Below are 19,928 nucleotides of genomic sequence, written 5' to 3'. Positions count from 1 at the left end.
GATGCTGTAGTGGGGTGACAGATATGATAACCATTAACCTTTAGTGAATACTTCCCTTGTGCTCAGTTCTGTGAGAACCTATCAAGTAGGTATTGTTCCCATTTTGCAGATAAGAAAATTGAGGCAGGGGAAATGTTAAATAAAGCATGATTTAAATAACAATTTTAAATACCCTTTCTATTAACTCCTACTCTTAAAATGTTACTCCTAACTTAACAGCCTACATAGAAACCATTGTCCTCTGTTAATCATATTCTACGGCAAACATGGATCTCTGAAACTAAAATATCATCTCTAAGGCTGTCTATTAATTCTATATGGGTATTGTTATGTAGACAATTTATTGAAAGTTTATTGACCATAATTTTAGAGTATCTGCTAAGATAGGTGTTTAAGATTGCTGTTAGCTCACTCCCAGAACCAAACCAAATTCATATATTCTATTATTTATTAACAGTCATTAACTTACCAATATTAAATCTTAACTTGAAACTGCCACAATATCTAAGACATTTTATAACTCACTGTAACTTCCTCAGGCATCAAGTTTTCCACAGTGACTTCAGTATGTAAATTTTACCCTTGTTGAAGGAGACTGTGGAAATTTGCATGTGGAATGCTTGGAGTGAATCTATTAATGAAAAGGGAACTTGACAGAGAAAGGAGAACCCTTGCTGCACTCCTTCTAGGGGGTGCTCAGCAGAGTCAGGCCAGTTCCAGAATGCTTCCCATTTATACTGCGTCCCTGCTTCTCAGAAAGTTTCTCAAACACCTGAGTCTCCATCCATTCTGTAAGGTTTTCCAGAATCATATTTCAGGAAGGGATCAGGATAAGTCAGTGTTTAGAGTGTGCTAAGGCAGCAGGCAAGTCCTGAGCTTCCTCTCAGAGGCACGAAGCCATCCACTGTGGATTTATGGATGGAGAGTGGGGCCTGGCCCAGGGAGGGCAGTGGGCCAGACTGACAGCTTGCCATTCCAATAAGGAAGAGGGACAAGGACAGAGAAAGGACACAGCTGGTTTAGAGGTGAAAGCCATTGTCCACAGCCAGAGCCAGTAAATCAGAACAACTCCAATGGCTCTGCAGAAAAGAGCCTTCCTTGATACCAAGACGCTGGCTTGCAAGCATGCATGCTCTCAGAACATGGATGAGATGTCAGGGTGTGCCCAAGGGTTTCCCTACCTAATGCCAAAGAATAAACTACCTGTTTCTCCCACTGAATTGGCAGAAGACTGTAGTTAATGGAACATGTCAGGAACAATGAGAACAATGGTGTCAAAATTATTACTTTTTCTCCTACTCAGATGTCCTCAAAGAATAGGGGTGGAGATGTTTTATTGGAAATTCTTTGATTCATTCTTCCAGTCTTATCTCCAGAAGAGGGACTTATCTCTAGGAGAGAAACTCATAGACTAGAAAAGGTATTGAAAATGTGGATCATGATGCCTACAGTAAAGGAGTTGCAGGTGGAGTGATTTAGGTAAATCAAAGAGAACTAATGTTAAAATTGTAGCTTTAGAGCTCTTAACCTCTTCCCAGATGATGATGAATCTAATACTGACACGGAAAAGTGAAAGGAAGAAATTCTAGTACAGAAATGTCTCAAAGCAAGAGAAATTGTATATATACATGGTAGATCAAACTTCATGGTATTGTCCAAGACTATCATGTATTAAAATTAACCAAAAAAAGGGCAACTAATTGAACAATAAATGTGTGATTTCTAAATAGAATTTTTGTGTTGTCTCTTATAGTTCGTATTTTATGAAAATTTTTCAAAATCTGAAGATTCTTTCAGTTCTCAGCTGTCTGAGATATCCTGCTACTTCCATAGCAGTCCATAGACAAGTGACATGTTCACATGGTTATTGTCAACGTCATTCTCAGAACCCATTAATGCAGCTATTGAGAAGTTTCACAAATTTTCCAAGAAGTCTTAAAGAGCTTCCTCAAGCATTTCTTAGTTTTCTACCCTTAACTAGGCTTAGTTCAGGAAAGCTTGCTCTGAGGCAGACCCTGAGATATACGCCAGGGGCCAGTGAGTGGGGACTCTGAAGTGGAATTTTTGAGGAAGATTGGTAAGCAATGACCACTTATAATTTAATTTTGACTTTGAAAGTAGCAAAATAGATCTGAAATTCATTATGCAAAAGTGATTATAATTTATGTTTTATATAAGAGAAAATGATCTGAACACCTTTTTTTTTCTGGAATAGAGCTACTTTAATAAAATTGTATTTGCATCCTTACTTTACATGGTTCTGTGGACTCAGTGCATATTGTAAATCAAAAGTCAAAATAAAGCCAGGCTAGAGGCGTATGCCTGTGATCCCAACAGCTTGGGAGGTTGAGTCAGGAGGATGGTGAGTTCAAAGCCAGCCTAAGCAGCAGTGAGGTGCTTAGCAACTCAGTGAGCCCCTGTCTCTAAACAAAATACAAAATAGGGTTGGGAATGTGGCTCAGTGGTTAAGTGCCCCTGAGTTCAATTCCCCTCCAAAGAAAAAGAAAGAAAGAAAAAATAACTAATTCCCAAATTATATATATTACATATATTTATTGGAATAATCATAACAAACAGAACTTCAATTTCAGTTTAAAAGCATGAATCTGTCAAATTAGCTCACTATGGAATTTAGCAAAGGCATCACTGAAATTTTAATTTCCTAAAAATGCAAGTGTCAAGTTGACCTCATCTTTGTACAGAGTTGGTGGAGAAATATTAGCAGCCCTCTTACATCATATATATATGTACATATCATGCATATATACATATATATTAAAACTTCAAAGAACTTTTCTGTATCAATTCCCTTGGATAAAATTAAAGGATTTAAGTCGAATGAACTAAGTGTGGAGATGTAGCCAGTTTAACTAAAATAATTTTATCTTGAGCTGATCCACTGATGTCAGGTTCAGTGTCAACCAAGTTGGAGGTCATGGAAGGCATTCTGGTTGTCAAGGTAACGTTTCTGCTTAAGCCATTTCTTCAAACATGGTGCTGACATCTCAGGCGATTGATCAAACTGGAGTTTCTGCCCAGTGTGCTGAAAGTCAAGTGCCTACGACTCTTAATGACATCTAAAGGGATATTTAGAGTAGTTGTACCTTTGATAGAATGATGGATTGAGTTGCCCAAGAAAACAGTTTTGGAAGGATGATGAAATTATGACCACCTGCTGGTGCCAGTTCTTCTGTGACCCTGAGCACTTATGTCCCTTGTAGGTCTTATCAGAGTGCCAGATGGGGTGGAGACAGGGAGAGGGGGAGGAAGACACTCACTTAAACCCTGGGCTCTGTGTGGGAAAGAAATTTCTGCTTTTGTTGAGGAAATGAGGCCTTCACTCAAGAGGCAGTACCATCAACACAAGATTGTGCATTGCAAAGCAGAGAACAGTCTGGGATGCCTCCATTTGTGCATTGTCAGAGGTCATGGTGAAGGGAGGATTCACAAGGGTTGTGGTCATCCAGGAGGGCTCTTGGGAGAGACAGTAGTGTTAGCTGTGCCTTAAAAAATAAATAAAATTTCCCCAGGTTTAGTGACCAAGTTTTTTTCAAGGGAAGCATCAGGAAAGAAAGCCTGGGCAGGAATCAATAAATATAATGTGGTTTGGGAAGCAGTAGTGAAATCCTCACCCAGACTTGGTGAGGATGCACCCAGGGGTTGAAGAGAAATAAAAAATGTAAAAAAACAAAAAAACAAAAAAAAAACCTTTTAAAGGTGTGTCAGGTGTATTGAGAATATCAGGCCTTCCAGAGTCAGGCAACCAAAGATTTTAATCTTGGGAGTGGAAAGTGGAAGGGCAGCATTTAGAGGAGGTTTCTTGGGGTGACTGTAGGGGGCATTATTGAAAGGAAGCAGTAAGACTCCTGGTGCAAACTAGAGGCAGGGAGCCCTGGAGCCAGGGAGTATGGGGAGAGAACTTTCATGTCCAAATGGATTAGAGGGACACTATCAGGGTAGAAACAATGTATCACAGAATGGCGGGGAAACCCATCTCTCTTCTCTCTTTCTTCCAAGATGCTTATGACTGTCACCTTTGGCTTTGGCAGCTGGAGGCTTGGGGTGTATGTAGCACATCTCTGACCCCCTTTCAGGACGCCCTTGTTGTAAGCCACTGCTGTTGGTCTTCCATCCTGCATCCAGCCTCTGGCTGAAAGTAACAAGCAGATGTTACTTGGAACCAGTTTCTTCTGTGTTTGGCAAATGATGATATCTTCAAAATATTGAATTCCTCAAGGGTGGAATTCTCTTTCGTTCTTCTCTCAAGTCATTTCTTGATGGTAAGATACTAAATGTTCTTGGGTATTATATCAATAATCAGGATAAAGAAAATGCCCACTGCTTTCTCAGGAATTACTCACTTTTTTCAAGCCTTTATTGAATCTACGAGGTAACATGGAGGATGTAAACCATAAGGTATTGTTTGATCCCGAGGAACTTATAATCCAGGAGAAAAGAGAAAACAAAGTATACCAAACCCGTAATGTGGTATGCTATGTAAATTGTCTCAGGTGAAGTAGAAACTAGTGTGAGGTGGCTTTTGCCAGCACACAGGCTGGTTAGCAGGAGGACTCTGACTCACTTGTCCACGTTGAACCTTGAGCACCTTAACCAGGTCAGGAGAACTGCATTCTGATATTGCCCCTGACATTATGTTTTCATTTGACCATCGACAGATTGGATCAATTTTGAGTTTCTCAGAATTGAAATGAAGGTATAGCACAGCCTTTGTCTCCTCTTTAGTTGGCTCACCCCAAGTTCCTAGGTGCTCCCAGAGTTGTAAATATCATGGTGAAAAGCTGTAGGGAAACTGAACTTGCATTTGACTTTCTGGTTTTGTGAAAAAAAAAAAAAATGGCAGGACTCAAACCGTCCTTTCCTATTCTGTTGAACTCAGTACCCCTCCCCCTCCAAGGGTCAAAAGCACATTACTCAGTATGCATGAAGTGCCTAGCATTCTTGAAGTCTTCCCTATCCCAAAGCCATGTAGAGAAACCAAGAAACCAAACAACAGTGTTGACTCATTATTTCAGAGGTAGAAAATATGTGCCAGTATCCAGCTTGTGAGTGCTTTTTCTCCCTCCCCTCCATATATGCACGCACACACACACACACACACACCCTCTTTGATTTAAGGAACTCTTGTAGCTCCCCTGCAGGCAGGAGGAGATGGGATATGGGGTGAGGACTATGGTGACCTGGGAGGAGGACTACTTTACTTGAGTGCTTCTACTGATGGGTGGGTCCCTTCCACCTTCCATGGAGTGACTCCATGATAGGACCTTGCAAATATATCCACAGGAGTGCTGGTAAGATTCTCTGTGACATGTGACTCCTAAACAACAGTGTCATGGTGGAGGCTGGTGAACAGCTATTTTCAAATACTCATTCAGGTGATACTGGAAAACGGGATGATTTCAGAGTAAGTGAAGTAATAACCCTGGAATCTCCTGGCCTTTACTTTTAAAAGTAGTTTTCCTGACAGCATACTTTTATCAAAGATCTGTGTGTGTTTGTTTAGAACCACAATATTAATATCTGCGACAAGTAACTACACAATGAGTGCCCTGAGTCATCCTCTTGGGTTCCCAGAAGCAGCGTCCCTCTTAGAAGGCCAGGTAGGTTGTCCATGTCCAGGGAGACAGAGGGGATTCCAGGGGGTCTTGACAATGTGCTTTCTTTCTCCCCCCAGGTCCTCTACAACTTGTTCAAATCCTTTTGCCAGATGAAAACCATCGAGACCATTGACGTGTTTGCAGGAATTGCTAACTTCTTTGTGGTGGGAATTGGCGGAGTGCTGATTGGCATCTTCCTGGGATTTATAGCAGCATTTACTACTCGTTTCACACACAATATCCGTGTGATTGAACCGCTCTTTGTCTTCCTGTACAGCTATTTGTCCTACATAACAGCTGAAATGTTTCATCTCTCAGGCATCATGGCGTAAGTATTTCTTTGCTAAAAGCCCTTGATTAGTACATTCCATTGAATTCATGCATTCAAAGAGAAGATAGTAACATTGAATAGGTTATATCAAAGACTAGGTTGTCTTATTGTAAGAAAAATTGAAAATAGATTTTTCTTACCCTTTGTTATAAAGAAATGAAAACATCAGTCAAATTTATGCTCATCTGATCTAGGCTATGCTGGAAAGCTACCTAAAAGTTATCTCTTGAGTTTCACATGAAATGTGACAATAAGCTTGGCGTTGACCTTGATTAGATACCAGAATTTTGTGAGGTCGAATGTCATTCAGTGGGGTCCATGTGGCAGGCTGTAAAATACTCTTAACAAGGTTGCATAGCATAAACTGTTCCACACATTCTGGAATTGCTTCTGTATATCCATTTGAATAATCTCAGTGGTAGAAATATGTTCTGTAATAGATTTTAATAAAGGCAAGAGCTAAAATCATTGAAAGCAGAATTCAGTGAGTAAGGGATATGGTCATGTGATTTCAGTTTAGTTGTTAGGATATTAAGATCCAATCATAGAGCAAGACATTATTATTAAAAATTACGTTCATGGCTGGTTGCAGTGGCATATGCCTGTAATCCCAGCGGTTCCAGGAGACTGAGGCAGGAGGATCACAAGTTCAAAGCCAGCCTCAGCAACTTAGTGAGGTCCTGAGCAACTTAGTGAGACTCTGTCTCAAAAAAAAAAATCAGTTAATGTATCATTCATTATGACTGACTGTCCCTAATGAACTGACTTCTCAAAATGGGCTGAAGAGCCATGCGTGGTGTTGCACACCTTTAATCTCAGTGACTCATGAGGCTGAGGCAGGAAGATCACAAGATCAAAGCCAACCTCAGCAATTTAGCATGGCCCTATGCAGCTTAGTGAGACTCAAAATTAAAAGTTCAAAAAAAGGACTAAGGATGTCAGTGGTTAGACACCCCTGGGTTCCATCCTTGGTACCAAACAAACAAACAAAAATGAACTGAGGAGTGGTAGCATTTGGATCCCTCTGAGGCCTTCAGCATGTTCTTTGAAGCAAGCTACTCCTTGGATGTGGATATTTATGTGGCTTCTCAAAACAAGCCTAAAATATTATGGTCACACTCTGCATAGGGTTAGTGAGAAACACCTTAGTAATGAACAATGAACAGCTTTACATTTTCAAAAAAGGTGAACAAATATGTATTTGCAGCCCCACATTGCACTAGGCTGCAAGCTAGGACTGCTAAATGAAGTTAGAATTTTGCTGCTCTAAACAAAGTCCTCGTTCTTCCTGGAAATTTCTCTCCTAACCTGATTTATGTGATTGATGCTTTAACGAAAGATGATCTTGTTTTCCACCTTATACTTTTGCATCAGCAGCAGATGAGGTTTGTGGTGGAGGAAACCTAGGCCTCAGCAAAAGGAGAGTGGGACTCATTGTTGTGAAAGCCATGGGTTGAAGGTTGGGTGGTGTCCTGTTTCACAGAGAACCTAAATAAAGCAACATATTAATCCAGTTTGACCCAGTAATGAAATGTCTTCCTGGTTACTATTCATATCATTTGTGTGACTTCCAGTTTCCTCTGTTCTTTGAAGAGTGTCATTGGCAATATGTGATCAGCTAGTCACAGGTCTATAAGAAGAGTGTGGGGGTGAGTCTCAGTGTCTAGTTTTGCAGCAGTGTTGTTCTAGAAACAGTCTGTGGAGGTGGGGACCTTGAAGTGCAGAGCCTAGTATATGATCCTGGATTTGTGCATATGTGAATGTTCTAAGAGAACACTAAAAGAGTAATTATGTGAAGAAGTCCTCTTACCTGGTGTTAAGGTCAGGAACTGGGCTCTCCAAAGATCCATAGTATGGAGAGATAGTTGAAGAGTTGGATGAGATTGGAATCCTGGTGCCTAAGATATGTCAGGAGGCCCAAGGTTGGCTGGGGTCAGAAAGCTCATGAGCATCAGATCCTGACCACTCATGAAGGCAGGGTGCTGGGTTCATTTGTACTGGAAATTCAGAAATCAGAGAGAAATAGAGCTATATCCTTTTGCCAGTGCAGGTAACTCTTGGCTGTGGTTTGTGGGTGGATGCTAAACACTGCCTTTCCTTCCGACTTTAAAGAGAACGTGTATTTTATAACATAGTGTGGAGAAAATTCCTTTAGTATATTTGAATTATTTTGTCCTTGTACCTAGTGCACCAAAACAATGAATGAAGCCTTATATAAGATATTGCAGGAAGGCTGGGGTTGTGGCTCAGCGGTAGAAAGCTTGCCTAGCATGCGCGAGGCCCTGGGTTTGATCCTTAACGCCACATAAAACTAAATTAAAAAAATGAAGGTATTATGTCTAACCAAAAAATAAATTTTAAAAAAAGATATTGCAGGAGAGGTAAACATTTTTGTGTCTAGAGTTACCATTTGCACTCACTGTCCTATGACAGCAAATGAAGGGACAGAGTCACACTGGCTGTCCTTTGTCCTCAGAAGTGATGCCATTTTCTAATGTAAGGGAATTCATGCACTATTCAAAGCCTGGTAGTGTGTGATGCTTCCATGTGGTGTAGATCACAGTTGCACATGACACCACCCCCGCCACCTTGAAGTAAGTTGTGGCCCTTCCACATGGTAATTACTGAATTTACCTTGGGACACGTGGTCCAAGGAATCCAGTTTATTAATGCTATTAAAAGTGCACGTATATACACACCTCTTAGAGCATGAATAATTGTGGGGAGGCTTAAATCGTACCAAATTTAAGAAATTCCTATCGTATTTCATGCAAATTGCACTTCTTGCCATTTAAAAACAAATTTTAAGGTTAACGGGAGTGAAGATGTTTGTGGTGACAAACTTGAGAGATTGGAAAGGAAAATCTGGCAGAGGCAGGAGGTGGGTGAGCCTCTAAAAAGCCCACAAAGGATTTGTAGGCCTGTAAAACTTGGACCACTTGAGTCTTGCCTGCTGTCCTCCTCCTTGGCCTCCCTGTCTTCTTCTCCCTATCTTTCCTTCTCCTGGTGCTGGGAATCGAACCCAAGGCCTCGTGCATTGGAGGCCCTTGCTCTCTGCTGAGCTGCTCCCCTAGTTTCAGTCCTGCTCTCCACACACAGGAGCCTCACCTTGGGTAGACTCTTGTCCTAGAGTGAGATGGTTTAATGAGAAGGTAGTGGGGTTAAAAACAAACTTCCTTCGGTGTGACAGGAGACTTAGCTTTGGATTTAAAATGCAGCCAGTCTTTTAGGTAGGAGAAGGCTCGGGCAGGATTTGTATCTTGATTTCTGTGGCAAAATGTGGGAAGCAGGTTGCTGTTGCTGCTGTCGGTTGTCCTCGGACCTGGGTTTTACATGTGTTCCACTGACAGCCAGTACACTGAGTAGTAGGCAATGGGGTCACGTCTGGGTTTGGGGAGATGAGTTCTGGGCATGCTTAATTTTGGTGTCCTCTTTGTGGTCTCCTCTTTGTGGTCTTTCCTAACAAGTACTTCAGAACTGAATTTAATGTTAAGGAATTGTGTCTGCTCAGGAGGGCTTTCAATTCAAGCATGAAGAGAGAAGATGAAAATCCTTATTTAAAAAATATTATTCTGCCTGTTTATTCACTGGAGTTGATTGTTGCAGTAGGAAAAAATGTGTAAAGTGTGTGTGTGTGTGTGTGTGTGTTTTAGAGTTTGGTTCCCTAGAGTGAGACCTAAAGTTCAGGGGTAGATTCTGTCGTCCCCCAAACAAGAAATTTTGCACATCAACAGCAGCAGACACCTTCCAGGATTGAAGCATTGTCTCCAGACATGTGGAAGGGATTCCCAGTTAAGGCTTCCAGAAATTCTTGTCTTTGCCCTTGTATTTCAGACTTGACATTTAAAAAAATACTCAGAGATAAAGCACTGACAGTCCACCACAGACAATGGGGGACTTTATGTCATTTTACTTTGTTTACCTGAGGGCCTTAACAGCTGCCTGAGTGATTGCTAAAAATCAGATCTCTATAGATAAAACTGTAATACGATTCATTCTCCTTTTTGGACATCTGGCTCTGGTCCTTACCTTGTACCACACACAATCACCTGGGCTCTGATTTATGGGACATTGAAGGCACACTGTCCTGCAGAGTGGCAGAACATGGCCAGAAGGTGACTGAGTATAGTGATACCAGCGCCCTAGGTCTCCAGTGATAACAGCAATCCAGTCCATTAAAAGGGGAAAAAAATCACATTTAAAAACATTTTTAAAAGAGAATTTAATAGGAATTTCCAGGATGAGAGGTTCGGGGATGGGATCTAGGAGCCGGTCCAACTGTCTGAATTGAGATAGTCACTCCTGAAGGGTGACAATCTTATTCCCTCTGCTTCCTGTTTTGCTTTATAGAGAGGACAATTGCCGTCTCTCTTGTAGCTTTGTTACTGAACCCAGGTCCATTTACTCACTGCTTGAAAAGGGCCCGATGACTTGAGCACAAGTTGTTGGGGCAAAGAAAAAGATTTATTCAGCGAGTCTGCAAGACTGGGAAGATGGTGGAGGAGCTCCTGAAAGACCATTTTAATTCGACACAGGTTTAAGCTCCTTTTAGCTTGAGGAGGAAATGATTGTTGAAACCTGGGAGCTGGTAATCTGTGGATTTGCATCCTTCTTGCAGGCAGAGGAGAGATTAGGGAATTTTCAGGTAAATGAACCTCATGCTGTTAGGTTCAATGATTAATGAGGGCTGTGTCCTCAGGGAGACAGAAGCTCCTTCCAGCCAAGGTGCAGCCACAGCTTCTCTCCTAGTTCCTCTTAACCATGCTTTGTGGCATTAGGAGACCACCTCTTCAAGATTCAAGGATATGAAATCATTACCCTATGTGTGAGAAGGTTCCAGAATGACTAGGTCATGTTTACTGGGGTTCTCAAAGATCTAAAAAAATAAAAAATAAAGACATTTCAGAACATTCATAAAACATTACACAGAACATCATATTTATAACACACTTTTGAACACATGGAGCCACTAGATCGATCTTGTGAAGTGTGAAGGACCGGCAGGCTGAGAGTTGGATGGAAGGGCAAGAGGGGTCAAGGCTATAGTCTGAGATCTGTGCCTCCATGGTCTCTATACTTCACTGGGTCACTGTATCTTCAATTATCCTGGAAAATAATAACTATACTTTTAATTATGGTGTATATCTTCACTTTTATCAGAGACTTTTCAAAACTAAGCCATTTAAAAATCAGGTATGCCCACCTAAACATAAACACAGAACAAGTGGTGGGATAATAAAATAAGGCCGGAAATAGATATATAATAGACAAACAAAATATATGTGTCAGTCGGCTTTCAATTCCTGTGACATAATGCTTGAGATAATCAATTTAAAAGGAAGAAAGTTTTGTTTTGGCTCACAGTTTCGGAGATTTCCATGTACCGCTGATTGACTCTTGCTTTAGGGCCTTTGGTGATGCAGAACTTCATGATAGAGCATGTGATGGAGCAAAGTTGCTTGCCTCATGGTGCTGGGAAGGGAAAGTGAGATAGGAGACAACCAGGGTCCCAATGCCCCCTTCAAGGGCACACCCTCAATGACCCACAGGCCTTGGCTCCTAAAGGGTCCACTACCTCCCAATAGCATTAAAGACTGGGGACCAACCCTTTAAGACGTGGGCATCCAGGGGACATTTAAGATCCAAATTATAACTGCATATATCCCTTAATTTTCTATATAACTTAAGAAAAGAGTAAAGACAAAGAATGATCAGAAAGCTTATTATTGTCTTTGATTTTCTTCTGCATCACTGTCTAAACTGCCGGGTACGAGTAGAAAAGGAAGGAAGGAAATCTGAAATGCTAAAGCTTAGCCCTAGGTTGTAAATAACTCGTGAAATTATTTGTGTTTATTTTTATGGCTTGGCCTATTTAATGGAATATATTCAATTGACAAACCCTAGTGTTTTCTTGGTTTTTTAAAGGATAAGCAAACAAACAAACAAAACAAAAAATTCTGTCACTTCTTTATTTCCACAGGTCCAAAGGATTGGCCACCAGCCAGCAGTGGCTTTGCAGCACTTGAAATGTGATTAGTCCAAAGTGAACAATGCTCTAAGGTTAAGACAGATGACAGATTTATGAAACTTAGAAGGAAAAATGATCGTAGACTATTGGTGATTTTGAGATTGATTGGGTGATGACATGATGATCTATCATTATCATGGGTTAAATGCATACAGTTTAAAAATTCACTTCATCTTTTTCTTATGTTTGAACAACAGTGACTAGAAAATTGAAAATTACACACACACACACACATATATAGCTCCGATTCTATTTCTGTGGGATGGTATATTGTAGAACTCACCATTAGTTTTTGCTATTTGGATTTCTGAAGACTTGGAGGAACTTTTATTCCCAGTGATAAAGCAAAAGAAAAAAAGTAGAGCTCAAAAACATAGGAAAATAGCAGAGAAATGTTTTCCCTCCATCAGTGGTCATGAAGGTCTTGGTAAGGAACATATCTTGAGAACGGGGAAGATTGGGAAGGAAGGAGGAAGGAGAGAAGGAGAGGAAAGTGGAGAATTCTTCTCAGATGGCTTGCGGTAATTAAGACAACAAATTGAAGCCACCTTGAGAAGAGGCAGAGCCTTATCCAAGGTCCACACTCAGGGTGTTTGTTTTGTTTTATTTTCAGATGCTAGGGAACCCTTGCTCCTGCTACAACCCTCTGTGCTGAGCCACACCCCAGCCCTCAGGGGTTTTGATTGAAACATCTTCCAAAGTTGGCTGAGCGGTGGAACTCTCTTTTGGGGAAAGTTGTGACGCTCAAGGGAGTGAGAAAAATACTTTAAAACAGATTCCCTGGGCTGGTGTGTGTGTGTGTGTGTGTGTGTGTGTGTGTGAACTTATTTTGCAAACTTATTCAGTATTCAACATTCAGAATAATGAATTTTCTTGCCTCATCTTCTAAGAGGTAAAGCAACATAAAGATAATATTTACATCTTTGTTTTCACTTAATTGAGGAAGAGTAGAAGGTGTAAATTAAGGGCACTAGGTTTTTATTCTTAAGAGATCCTTGATTTTTGGTGGAAGCAAAAAACAAAAAAGAAAGAAAGAATAAAAGGAAGGGGAGAGATAGAAAGAAAGGAGGAAGGGAAGAAAACTCTAAGCATACTCCATAGTTAAAGATTATTAGGGATAGACTTTAAGGCAGGTCAGTCTTTCCCTGTCTCCTAATGTGTTTCTGATTCTCTTTATGACACACGAGCAGAAGAGTTCATTTTCAAGAATACATTGATAGAATTCATAAGTCCAATAAATTCCAAATATGATTGGCTTGTGAAAATAAATGCATTACATTCCTATGGTGACATTTGTAGCATATGGATATTGTTTTTCAGGTTGTTAGGTCTGTTCTCGTTGAGTGTAGATTATAGGGATAGTAAGGAATTCTTCAGGTAAGGGGAAAAAAGTTGTTTGTGCGTTAAATTTAAGGGACACCAAAATTCCAAAATTTGCTGCTGGATTAAGAATTGATTCTCCAAGATCTATTTGGAGAATGGAGGCATTTTCATGAAAGGGTAATGCTGTCACCACGTTGCTTCTGAGATAATTTCTTGACTGTTCTTTATGGTCACCTAAAAAAAAAAAAAATCATTTCACTGCTGGGTTATGTTTCAAGAATATTGTACAAAATAATATCACTTTCTCTTCATAGGTAGGGCATAATGTAAAACTGGATAATAAACGAGAAATGAAAAGTTTTGCAGTATCGCTTAAAAATACTTTCTTTTTCTTAAAAAAAAAAAAGTCAGTGAACTGAAATTGCAACAGGTGAACTGTTAATGCCTAGTTAGGGCTTCTGAAAATGACGCGCGTTAGGGCACAGCTTTAAATCTGTTACAGCACCTTGGAGACAAGGTGCTGCAGGGGATTCAGCTACCAGGTTGTTGAGGCTTCCATCTTGATTGTCCCCCAGGGTCCCTGTGTTGAAGGCTCGGTTGCCAGCCTGTGGTGCTATTGTTAGTTGGGAGCCAAGTTAGGCCTTTGGGGGCAGTGAGTGTCCTTGCAGGGGATATTGGTCCCTCTGCCCCTTTCTCTCTCTCTCTCTTTGCTCCTGGCCACTGTGAGGTGAGCGACCCCTCTGCCACGCCCACAGGCTTTCGTGTGCTCCCCTGACACAGGCCTAAAGTGACAGAGCCACGTGACCATGGTCTGAAACCTCTGAAGCCATGAGCCAACATCAACATTTCCTTCTTTTAGCTTGTTTGTTTTGGGTATTTCAATGACAGCAATCTGACTCACAGAGAGGGTCAAGCACTGCTCTTCCATTGACACAGTAGGTCTCTGAGGACACTGATATTCCTTCCCCTGGTCTTAATCCACCTCTGTTTACTTCTCAGCCGCCCTCTACCCAGGGGCGAAGCTGACCTGGTGGGACGCAGGAGACTTCCTCTGTTGGTCTCCTTGGAGAGGAGAGGCTGTGAGCAGCACTCTTGATGCCTTGGGGTTTCTTGTGATCTTTCTTTCTGCGGCCACTTTCTCCTTACCTCGGTCAAACATGGGGTCTGACTTCTTTCAGTCTTCTGGGGAGACCAGGCCAAGTGGCCAACAGTCTGTCTTTCCAAATGTGTCCTCTCAGTTTATCCCCAGCTATCTGAGGTGACTTGAGTCATCTGGTGTCCTTGCAGCCAAGAGTCCAACTCAAACAGGAGAAGGAAGCCCTGTGTCAAGGAGGGGAACCGGAATTGAACCAGATGAAGCTAGAAAAAAGGGGGACTTACTGAGTTATGTAAATAAATAAATTCCTGAAGTGGACAGGTGTGGATCTGGTTCTAGGGTGACAGGACTAGGGTCTCCCAAGTCCACTGGACCGTACCTCTGTCAATATTGTCTTTCTTTGTGTGACGGCATCTTTTAGGTTAATCATTTCCAAAGCATAAAAACCAGAGTTAGAGACAACTTGGGATTTATATATCAGAACCCCTGTCACTGAGAGTAGAGTGAGATCTAGCCAGAACCTATAGGAAAAAAATTCAAAGGAAAGACTATGATTGGTCCAGGGCTTTGGAGACTCTGATTGGACCATACTGTGTCATAGGACCAGCCCTTGTGGCTGGAGAAGTAGGTCTGTTACCAACAGAAGGCAGTGAACTTCAACTCACTTTGAAATGGCCATCACAGACAGTGTGGCAAGTTATCAAGGAAAGCTGACCCCCTATAGTTGAAGCCTCGGTGATAAAGAGGAGGACATTGTGGGAAGAGGGAGAAGGGAAATCAAAGGGAAAAAAAATGCTCTTCTGCTTCTAAGAAGCTGAACTCTAGGGTGGTGAGAAGGGCCATCCTGGCCTCTTGTTGTCTAGTCAGTTGGGAGTCATTGGGATCTTTGAGCAAAGAAATAATTGGGTTTCTCTTTTATGGTGAGTACATGATCAGACTGCTTCTAGAACTGTTTTAGACCACTACACATGCACATACAACTGATGATAAGTTGCTGAGGCTGCCTTTGAATTTCCCATTGTCCTGCCTCTGCCTCCCGAGTTCCTGGGATCACAGGTGTGTGTCCCACCCCGTGTTGGGCATAATGATGATATTTTAATGATACCATGGAGGTACAAGCTGGAGGTCATACCCCTAAGCTGGTCAGCTTCCCCCAGGGCTCAGAAACACCTGTGCGGGGAAGAAATGCCCCTATACAGCAGAGTGAAGATGCTCAAGTGGAGTCCCAGGAAGTGAGAATTGATAGCCACGTCATTAGATCCACAGTAGTCCTCCAACCCCAGGTTAGCCGTCATGTTCACCCTTCAATGAAACGTTAAATAAAATGACCCAAGCTTCAGCCCTTTTTCTCCTTCCCTTTCTTTCCCCCTACCCTGTGTCTATAACCTCACTTGCTTTCCCCACACTTTGGTATAGTCAGGAATCACCTGGAAAGATCGTTAGAAGTGGAATCCCAGGCCTCAGCCAGAGAGTCCAACTCAAACAGGAGAATTCTCTAAGGTCTGGGATGGGGACCAGGCATTTGTGTTTTCCTAAGAATTTCCAGTCATCCCGTGGTCTCCAGACCCACTGTTCTCATATACGTGTGAGAGCTTTCAGAAAGCAGCGGCTTGTGCTGATGTTCCCAGGGCTCATGTGGAACCCTGGAGGTATTCTGTATGTATATCCAGTTCAGGACTGGTGGCCTCCTATGGAGGAGCCACCTGCAGCCTCCCTCCAGCACACACCTAGAGTTCTCCACCAGGAGAAATTTAACCCCATCATCCAGATCTTTCCAAATCTCCTGCCCTTCGAATCCTCTCTCAACAGTTCCCCCAAAGTGTCAATAAACTCCACGGATCCTATGTTGTTGCCTGACGCCTCATTACACTTTTGACAGCAAGTTGTGATTCTTTTCATGTTCTCTCTCCATGAAACCAGGATTGCCTTAGGTGCCAATAAGTGATACATAAACATTAGTTGAATTTCACTGGAAACATTTGTAAAGGAGAAAAAAAAAATGATCCAGAGAACCCCCCAAACGAGTTAGGCTACATGAATGATGCACCATTTATGATACTTCAAATTTCCTTATTTCATTTTTGGTATTTTTAAGAAAGGTTGTTCTTCGGTATTTATGCTTGGGTCCTCCTTTGAAAAACAATTTTTTTTCTTTGCATTTTCTCATATGTCAAGTTCACTTTCTCTTGGTTGTCAGGTTTCCTGGAAGAGGCAATTCACTCTATAGTGAATTCATGCCCCGGAAGAGTTAATTTACTTCACATGAGTGAGTACTTTATTCTGAGTCCATTCAGTGTACACTGAGTCACCACAAGACCTGACTCTAATCAATACATGGAAAGTTTTTTAATCGTCTTCATCATTGCTAGTTCTTGGCCTTGAGTACGCCTTCATATTGAGGATGTATTAGTTGGACTATAGTTTCCTTTTACTCATATTTTTAAAGATCATGTACAGATGTGCAAGAGGAACAAATGAATTTTGCAACATTTTATTGGTCTAACTCACTCTAAGCAGTTCAGATTCCAGGAAGAGTGTTCTGATTTGAGGACACTTTAAAAAAAGAAAGGGCATTTGTATTTTAGAGGGAAATTACTTGTGTAGTCTCGTTACCATTTGCTGTGAACAGTATGTATACACACATGTAATTATATATTGACTTCCCAACCAGAAATCTGCCTTCACTATCCCCCTTCCACATTGAAACCTGATCCCTTTGATTTTGAAGATCAGAACCTAAACCAAGCACTCTGGACTTTCCGTATACTATTCTTGGCCAACACTCACTGAACCTGAACGTGGTACCACCACAGACACAGAAACATGCCAAGCAGAGGTGATTGTGGGCCCATTCTCTCCCAAAGCACACATTCTGAGGAAGGAAAACTAATTTCCATAGAAGGCAGGCTTCACTGAGCTCTATTGGAGTCAAGGAGTACTACAGAGAAAAGTATTGGTTGGGATTTTCTACTCAGAAAACGGTCAAACAGCAGAATAGCTAAATAGAAAGCCTGTCTTTCCCCTGAAGGCTTTGGAGGTGGTATTAGCTGGCCTGATTTCCCCCTATGCTGTATTTTGAGTGATACAGGAATGAAGAGAACTTCAATTGGTGGTGAGTGCAAAACCCACTAATTACAGTGCTTTCACTTCTCCATCTCTAAATTGGTGATAATCACCATACATTTATGTTAAAGCGAGTCAAGATAATAACAAAGCAGAATCCACCAGTGAATTCTATACATGACTGACCTCCTTGTGGTCCCACAAAATGCAACCCGACACCTGTCAAAACATGGGCGTGTTTTGGAATGTCAGATGGACCAGGTGCTACAATGGATTCTGAAGATAAAATGAGGGATCATTGTAGGGAACAAATTATCTCCATCCTCCAGGTCCATGCCCCTCCAAATCTCTCCTCCACACGTCCTTCAGAGTTCTCTTCCTAAAATATAGATCTTTTCACATCACCCTACCATTTCTATTAACAATCCATCCATGCAGTTACTGACTCAGAATGCATTTGTGCTATATGCTGCACTAACCATGAAAATAATTTTCTTTTTCATGTTGGAGTTTCTGGTTGTATCTTTGAGGAGATGGAGATATAGACTAGAGATAATCTTATAATTTTGATATTAATTATATAATCAAAGATATAATTTTTTTTTCATATTCTCCTTCAGTCTTCTGAATAGAATTTAAGCCCTTAAACTTTAAGTATTAACATGACATTATCTCACCCCTAACTTCTTCCGTCATCACCTCTTAATATTGTCATCTCCCTTTCCTCCAGGTGGCAGAATCAGTCAAAGGTCCCTGAAAATGCCAACTTCTTCATTTCCTTCCTACCTTTGTATATGCCCATATCTTTTCCTTGAGTGACAGTCAGTCCTCCATATTTGCAGAGTCCACATCCATGGGTTCCACCAACTGCAGATCAAAAATATTCTCCATCTCCTAAATGATAATAATCACCATACATTTACATTACAGTGAATCAAGATAACAACCCAGCAGAATCCACCAGGGAATTCTGTACATGACTGTTCTATTCTAGACATGTGCAAACCTTTTCTTTCCTTGCCATTGTCCCCTTATCAATTCAGGATAATAACCACTTACATATATTTACATTATATTAGGTATGATAAGTCATCCAAATACATCTAGGATGTATGTAGGCAATATGCCAATATTATGCCATTTTGTTAAGAGGACTTGAGAATCCTCAGGTTTTCTATGGGGGCTCCTGGAACCCAACCCCTGCAGATACTGAGGGACAGTTGACTTCCCTCTTCCTTTCCTTGCTTGCTGAGCCCTCATTTGCTGATGGAGATTTTGCACAGATGTCCCCGCTATGAGGCAGAAGGGGCCTTTCCTTCCCTGCACTTCCAAAGCATCCTTCTCCTTGCTCATCCCTAGACCATGCAGCTCTGTATGACAAAGTGCTCTTCATGACCCTTTTCACCCTAAAATGAGGACTTCTGATGGTTCAGTACTCTCTGGCTTGCTTTCATCTTCCTCGATCCCAGCTCAGAAACTGGCCCAGAGAAGATGCTCAGAAAATGTGGGTTGATATTGAACTGCTATTCACAATCATGTTAACTCATATGTACATTAGGAAAGAGTGACATGCAGTGGAGGGGGAGGGGATGATTCAAGGACACAAGCTAATAAAATCAAGGTTATCCTGGGAATATTAAAGGCCTATAGTTTTTTTTTTTTTTTCCTGAAGAACACTTCAGGGTTAAGAAATTCAATTAGAAAATTCTAAAACATAATGAGTTTAGGCTTTCATTTTGGTGTGGATATTATGACATCGATGTTAGAGAATGAGTATAACAAGTCGTGGGTTTCAGGTATAAAATCTTCATGTGATGAGGAATGAAGAAATCTCACTTCTCCATGTCATGCTACTGTACTATGCCATGACATGAGATTGTACCCAAGGACACTCCTGGCCACATCCTCCAAACTGAGTAAAGCTGAGGAGTGGCACACCCTAGCCCACACCTTTTGCCAACTCTCTAATTGTCTTGTGATTCTTCTAGAAAAATGAAGGGGAATCTGATTTACTGTGATGGAGGAGACAAAAGTTTTATTCTTCTCTGTTCCTGGGAGAATGTATTGCCTGTACCTCCCTACTGTAGAGAGATTAGCTCATTTGAAGTTAGTGTAATTACAACATTGTGAAGGCGAGGTGCTTTGACTTCTGGTCACAGTAGATTGCAACAACAAAAATCTCTTGCCATGAAAACACCTCCAGGTCCCTTGCTTGAGTGGTTATGTGTGTCAGATTTACATGACAGACAAGAATGAGAATTGTGAAACATTTGCCCCCTAAGATGCTTCAGTGCTGTACACATGCACACACTTCCTGAGTAGGGCACTATTGGGTGCCAGGGCCTCTGGTACCTCCCTGGGGTGTTCTTCCCTACTAAGTGATGCTAGTAGGAAACTGTGTCAGGTTACAGCAGGGTGTCTGGCCAGCATGAGCCTCTCTTCTGGTGTCATGTTAATGATACAAAAGCAATG

General features: G+C 41.4%; 1 protein-coding gene across 2 annotated transcripts in view; it reads left to right on the top strand.

Annotated features, from left to right (window-relative positions):
- Slc9a2 (solute carrier family 9 member A2) overlaps positions 1-19,928 on the top strand; it is a 92,085-nt gene that overhangs the window by 32,187 nt on the left and 39,970 nt on the right. For both annotated transcript variants that reach the window (XM_015505013.2, XM_048810471.1), the window contains exon 3: positions 5,693-5,943. In XM_015505013.2, the coding sequence (XP_015360499.1) occupies positions 5,693-5,943 (251 nt within the window). The remainder of the gene's footprint in view (positions 1-5,692; positions 5,944-19,928) is intronic.

The sequence above is a fragment of the Marmota marmota genome, unplaced genomic scaffold (genome assembly GCF_001458135.2).
Source record: "Marmota marmota marmota unplaced genomic scaffold, marMar, whole genome shotgun sequence".
Lineage (NCBI taxonomy): Eukaryota > Metazoa > Chordata > Mammalia > Rodentia > Sciuridae > Marmota > Marmota marmota.
Note: the sequence above shows the minus strand (reverse complement) of the source record. Positions and strands in the feature narration are given on the sequence as shown.